The sequence below is a fragment of the Haliotis cracherodii genome, unplaced genomic scaffold, assembly GCF_022045235.1.
Source record: "Haliotis cracherodii isolate W230 unplaced genomic scaffold, xgHalCrac1.p SCAF_12, whole genome shotgun sequence".
NCBI classification, from domain to species: Eukaryota; Metazoa; Mollusca; class Gastropoda; order Lepetellida; family Haliotidae; genus Haliotis; species Haliotis cracherodii.
This window is the reverse complement of record NW_027266267.1, coordinates 20,353,775-20,360,730: the sequence shown is the minus strand read 5'-3', so window position 1 is coordinate 20,360,730 and position 6,956 is coordinate 20,353,775. Positions and strand designations below refer to the sequence as shown.

Here is a 6,956-nt window from a genome sequence, read left to right as displayed (position 1 = left end):
GACTCCGAGCCGACCAGTCCTCATGTTAGCCTTTTAATGCCGAGCGCCAGGCAGGGTAACAACAAGTATGATATTTTCACGTCTTTTGGTATGACGAAGGTGTGTTGGTAGTTCATTTTGCTTTTGTTGGTTGCAGTCAGCAATATTACATCCATGTTACAGGATACATAAACAAATAACCCAGTCTGAACTCTAAATCTCGAACCTTGCCATAGTCGTATTTGCCATTCTAGGTATCCGCAATAATATTTATTAAAAGGTGATTGTCTTCGATGTGTATCCGGTGTGGTGAGAGAATTACAGCGACGGTTGTCCTCATTAGCTGTATTGACTTTTTCACCACACGGGATAAATATTTCAAAGCTTCGTATGTGCTCCTTTACTGAGGTAGTCCTGAAGAAATTTTATTACTTGATGGATTTTAAGATAATGGGCAAATACTTTTAGTGGTTAATCAGTGCATGAGATTGTTAGTTGCTGTATCCTCAAAGGGGGCTGATGTTGCATTTTTCCTGCCCTCATGCCAGAATTTAAGTACGAATTTGTGATAGTGTAGTTATATTGTCTGTTGGCGATGGTATGTTATATTTCAAGGAAAAACTTAATTCTCGTCACGCTATCGCGGAAATACTTCCATTGTCCCATTTTAACCCAACCCTTAAATCCTAAATATGAATGAGTGAGTGAGTATGGTTATGCCGCTTTTAGCAGTATTCCAGCAATATGACGGCGGGAGAATGGACTCCACATACAGACCCTGATGTCATCAAATTGTAATGATACTCAAGTAAACGCGAACACAAGGTTGTTGACACCTGCTTTTGAAATTCTTGTATCATGAGGGTACAGCGGAAACGACACAGAACTACTTCATAACTTGGCGATATCATGATGAATGTCTCCACCATTCACTGTCACCCAGATTCATGATTTATGCAAGAACTATTTCTTTTGAGAAATGCTATTCATTAAATGCAAATAATTAGAACACCAAAAACTTTATGTTAAATGTTCCACCAAACATTGCTGTTATGCTACAAGCGAGGAAAACATCAACCTTGGTCTTTTCACAGTAACCTTCTGTGACTTCTGTGTTCACTGATGACGTGGCAGTAAGGTTTTGAAAACAAAAGACATTTGGCTTTGTTGAAAGTGCTGGCTTTGTTTCCTTGACTACTAATGGCTGTTTTCAAAGGGTCAACGAGGGATAGTTTACATGCCATGTCAACCGATAAACAGTAACCAATGAAATCGTGTGCTACCTTGAAGTGACAGCTCAGCTCACTATAATAGACATCACCCTCTGATGGTAGGGCAGAACTACCGCACAACCACTGTGATCAGTATGGAAACTCACTAGTTGTAATTCTTTTTGTATGGTCAGGCACTCAGTGTGTTAGAGCTACAGTTGGCCAGTGTCCTGCTTTTCCACAACTAGATCTAGGGAAGTACTTTTGCAAACTATGGCCATGTTCTTGCGGATCTTCGTTGTATCGCATATTGGTCAATTGGTACTGACTAATACATTGTGTTCAAAAGTACGTTTTACGAGAATACAACAAGTTTTCATGTCGCATCTTCGAAACACCACAGCCAACACTACTGCTGATTGTAGCGTCCAGTGCTTGTCTGAAACTAACTGTGGCGCATTTACATTCACTGATGTAAATGGAACGTGTTCAATGCTCGGTGATGACAATGGGTCATCTGCAAGCTGTGTTCAAGGACATGTGTATAGAAAGTCAGGTTTGTATAACACCCTATTTATTATTATCCCCTGCTACGCATGGATCCGTCCGTATGTTCATCTGTATAAGGGGGTAGCCTAGTGGTTAAAGCGTTCGCTCGTCACGCCGAAGACCCGGGTTCGAATTCCGACACGGGGACAACGTGTGAAGCCCATTTCTGGTGTCCCCCGCCGTGATATTGCTGGAATATTGCTAAAAGCGGCGTAAAACCAAACTCACTCAATCACTCATCTGTGTATGATGACGTTTCTGGGTCAGATCTTGAAAACCGTACATTATTTCTTCACCACATTTAGCACATAGATTAGTCTGGTGATGAAATGGTGCTTTTTAATAGCTTGGTACTTTTGTAAAATGTATTTTTTCAAGTTTCGATGGCAACAAATTTGACGTAGAGGGGAATGTACGAGTAACTCTCCATTCCTTAAAAATAATGGAGCAGAGGCCCCGCAGGGGCCGAGGCCCATTATTTTTAAGGAATGGAGAGTTACGAGGATATTCCCCTACTTAAAACTCATCCCTACTTTTACACTTTGACAAAATATTCTGTAGTTGAAAATTTTTGAAAAATAAACCAGAACTCTTTGTTGTCTGTATTTATACTGCGTGAGTCGATCTTGCGTGATGCACGAGGAATGCGTTCTCTGCCGCTGTTACACGTGCGCCAAGCTCCGTGTTGTGTTGACATTTACAATGCATGGTACACGGCTCTTCATAATTGTGTTGGGTCCTAAACTAGAATTTATCAATCGCTTGCACATTGTTAATACATGCTGATGGGTATGATTGGAAATATAGAGCTTTGAACAAGCGATATTTATGTTACCTTATTTGTTTTTTCTCGTCAAAGGTTTATCTAATTATCTATAAATATGAACATTGTTGTGGCTATCGTGCTCTAACACAAAATATATACATATTATTTTGAGCTTTTAAGCCTTATGCAAAATTGTGAAAGTATTTAATAGTTAATTTCACATCATGCCTTCATGTGCCGCAGTAGCTGAGGTTGACAATTACACGTTTTCAAATCTAACGATGCGGGTTCGAACCCCGCTGGCGACACATGTTTTCGGAAAAAAATGAAAATATTCACTTGTAAATAAATGTAAAAAAATAGTTCCGTCTGTTCCAAGTGGAAATTAATTCAAATGTTGCTTCAAGATAATGTACAGTTGACAAGCAACTCTCCATTCCGGAAAAATAATGGAGCGTTCAAACAATGGAATGACGTCACAGATGTGTTTTAATTGGAGTGAAAATAGGGCTGGTGCTCGTTTCCGAAACAGATCTTGAAAATCGTAAATATTTATTCAAACGTATTCAAAACAAGTATTTACCATTGCGGGCGATATGTCCTCTTCGTGTTATTATTTCTGTAAAATGATTATGGTAGTCAGAATACGGACAGGCCGGAAGGATATACAAACTGTTTATTTTTGTTTGAAGCTTAAAACCGAATTACATCAATATTGGACACTTCTGTCATTACGTTATAATACTCCTTGTTATGTACAGTCCGCTGTGGTGTAGTTATACTGTCAAGGTGTTGTGGATTGTAAGGTATTATTTTACTCTAGTCACGATATCTCTGACATTATCGATATTAACGGTCTTACGAGCCCCGAATCGTGAAATTCAAATTAAGAGTTATGGCGAACACATGCTGTTTGAGTGCATTGTGGTTGACGGCATTGTTTCAAACAATAACTGACAAAGTAAACACCCATTACAACCGACGGAACCTTGTTGATAATGATGAGCAAATACGTGCACTTGTATATATATATACACACACACACACACACACACCTACATGCATGAGAGACACACGCCTACATGCATGAGAGACACACACCTAGATACAGGGGAGACACAAACCTACATGCTTGAGAGACACATACATACATGCATCCAAGACACATGCCATACATGCATGAGAGACACACCTACATCCATTAGAGACATACCTACATGCATGAGAGACACACCTACATGCATCAAAGACATATGACATACATGCATCAAAGACATACATGCATGAGAGACGCATATCTAGATGTAACAAAGACACACCTACATGCAACAAAGACAATGACACATGCATGAGAAAAACACATACATGCATGAGATATATGACATACATGCATCAAAGATATATAATATACATGCATGAGAGACACATACACACATGCATGAGAGACACACACGTACATGCATCAAAGATATATGACATACATGCATCAAGGACATATAACATACATACATGAGTGACACATACCAGCATGCATGAGAGACACACACGTACATGCATCAAAGATATATGACATACATGCATCAAGGACATATAACATACATACATGAGTGACACATACCTGCATGCATGAGAGACACACACCTACATGCATGAGAGATACACCCACATGCATGAGTGACAAACACCTACATGCATCAAAGATATATGACATACATGCATCAAAGACATATAACATACATGCATGAGAGACAAACACCTACATGCATGGGAGACACACCTACATGCATGAGAGACACACACCTACATGCATTAGAGACACACCTACATGCATGAGAGACACACCTACATACATGAGAGATACATGTCCTTGATGCATGTAGGTATGTGTCTTTCGTGCATGTATGTCATATGTCTTTGATGCATTTAGGTGTGTGTCTCTCATGCATGTAGGTGTGTCTCTCATGCATGTATGTCCTGTGTCTTTCCTGCATATATGTGTTGTCTTTTATGTGTGTATGTCACGTCTCCTTCATGCATGTATATCATGTTTCCTTCATGCATGTCCGTCATATGATGTTTATATTGGTCTCGGAAACCAAAGTTGATAATACATATTTATCTACAGATGCTGGTACAATGCAAGATGATGGAATCGTTCGACTTGTTCCGGGTCCCAACTACGGCCGTCTTGAGATTAGGTACCAGTCTGCATGGGGAACAGTGTGTGACGACGGATTCACTGATGTACATGCCAGAGTCGTCTGTAGAGAACTTGGATTGCCCTCGTGAGTATATTAGGACACCCAACATTGTAATCGATCAAAATGTGTTCATTAATGTTATCCTGTATACAAAACATGTATGTATTGCTCCATCACTTGGACAGGCATTATGTTAACATTTAAACATTCTTTTCAGAGGAAAGAATAGTGACTGAATACTGATATTTGTAAAACGGACATAATGACATAATCACACAATGTTCCGACTTTTCCCTTCCTTCAGAGGTAGACACAGGTTACTTTGGTATGATACTTACACTTACTTATTTAGGGTGGGTTAATTTCCTGTTTACAAACAGTTATATCAGAATAATTATTGATGGGAAGTAAACTAGTCTTTGGATGAGAAATAATTTCATGAACAATACTGAAACATGTTTCATACTGCAACAATGGAGGCAATAATTATCTTCATTCTGTGCCATAAGATTACCTTTGTGACAGATTTTTACAACTTTAGTCACTAAATGTCCAGTGGGCGGATAGGGCACAAGGATACGCATTTATTGATATAGAGAGTAATTATTCCCATAATGATTGTTCTTGTAAACAGTTTTGTGTTAGGTTTGGTGTCAGTCAGCTACACGCAGAAATGTGTATAAATTGTATTAACGTCTTTAACGTCTTTATCTGTATTTACACATGCTTTTTGCATGAACGAGGAAGGTTTGATTTTCTCAAAACGATTCGTGGCAAGATTTAAGCATGCTGAAAGTGTGTGCCGATTTAAGATGGCTAGTCATCATTTATCAAGAAATTGGTTAATCCCATTTTTTGCTATCTCGAACAGTCAAAATGATATTTGATCTAATCTATCTGTATTCAGCTGGTAACCTTTGGCATTTATACAGACCCGCAAAAGAAACGTCACCATGGATAGATACATGAGAAACCATATTTGTCCAAACACTGAAAACATACTTTGAGATATATAAAAAAACCTGAAACTATCAAATGTTGTTAAAGTGAAACACAACACCAGTCTCCAAGAAAATGGCATCACAAGTCAGTATCTTGCGTGTTCGCCATGTGCATTGATGACTGCCGTGCAACGTCGATACAGGGAATGGAAAAGGCGGTTGACAAAGGTCATAGGCACTTGAGCCCACACTCCGAGGAACGCCTGAACTAAAGTGTACTGAAACTATCGTTAACTTCAATACCTATGGCGTAAAATCTATACCCCATACAAGTCAAATCCAGTCCTGTACTAGAAGGTACATCAGCTATTTGTCATAAGAAGCTTTACCCTTTTTAAACGTTCGTAAACGTATTTCCAGAGACAACGCAAAAATGAAAGATTTTGCTTTCTACGGTGAAGGAAGTGGTCCAATACATCTGCATTATGTAAATTGTACTGGGGACGAGGCATCTCTGAGGCAGTGTTGTCACCAACCATGGGGCATTCAAAGATGTAATCATCAGGAAGACGTCGGCTTCCTCTGTCAGTAACTGCCTGGATACATCACCAGCATGGTAAGAAACAAGTGATGCCCTACGTCGCATAACTGTTCTATTTGATTGCAGTAATGAGAACCAGAGGCACGGCTGGCCTAATCGTCTCATGCGATAGTCTCTACATAGATATGGGTTCTTCAGCTATATAAAATATGGGGCTGTGGGGTAGCCAAGTGGTTAAAGTGTTTTGTTTGTCATGCCGAAGACCCGGGTTCAATTCCCCATATGAGTACAATGGGTGAAGCCCATTTCTGTTGTTCCCAGCCGTTATATTGCTGGAATATTGCCAACGGCGGCGTAACACAATACCCACTCACACTCACTAATAATGCACTGATCGTCGGTTCGAATATCAGTCTGTTTCTGATTATGAACCTTGATTTGTCAACACAATTGTGCCTGGGTTTCACTGACATTGTATGTGTTCCTCTAACTTTGGAACTAAATCGATGTGAAATAACTTTCAAAGCGACGTCAGTACTCAACACGCCAACACGTGTCTTCATTTCCCTCGTCAAGGCAGGGTGACAATTATTCTAACAAGAATCAATCAGTTTCGGTGCAGACTGTGTGGAAATGTGAATCATCTTTATTCATTTAAACGTCCTCAAAAGTGCACAACAATATGTACCACCGTGTAGACGGATGGGTTTTTTTCCACGCACAGTATGCAGTGCCTTTCGATCATTCGTATTTTCTTAACAAGCATCA

General features: G+C 39.6%; 1 protein-coding gene across 1 annotated transcript; it reads left to right on the top strand.

The window, feature by feature from the left end:
* Positions 1-1,469: 1,469 nt before the first annotated feature.
* On the top strand, positions 1,470-6,239 carry LOC139457153 (galectin-3-binding protein A-like). Its single transcript, XM_071238579.1, has 3 exons — positions 1,470-1,746; positions 4,631-4,790; positions 6,068-6,239. Exons 1-3 carry the CDS (start codon positions 1,470-1,472, stop codon positions 6,237-6,239), a joined length of 609 nt encoding a protein of 202 aa, XP_071094680.1.
* The last annotated feature ends 717 nt before the right edge of the window (positions 6,240-6,956 follow it).

Bases quoted from the DNA above. Each gene is read 5' to 3' on its own strand.
- LOC139457153 (XM_071238579.1), top strand. From the start codon at position 1,470: ATGTTCTTGCGGATCTTCGTTGTATCGCATATTGGTCAATTGGTACTG. The intron at 1,747-4,630 runs GTTTGTATAACA...ATTTATCTACAG, and splicing joins ACATGTGTATAGAAAGTCAG to ATGCTGGTACAATGCAAGAT. The intron at 4,791-6,067 runs GTGAGTATATTA...ACGTATTTCCAG, and splicing joins AGAGAACTTGGATTGCCCTC to AGACAACGCAAAAATGAAAG.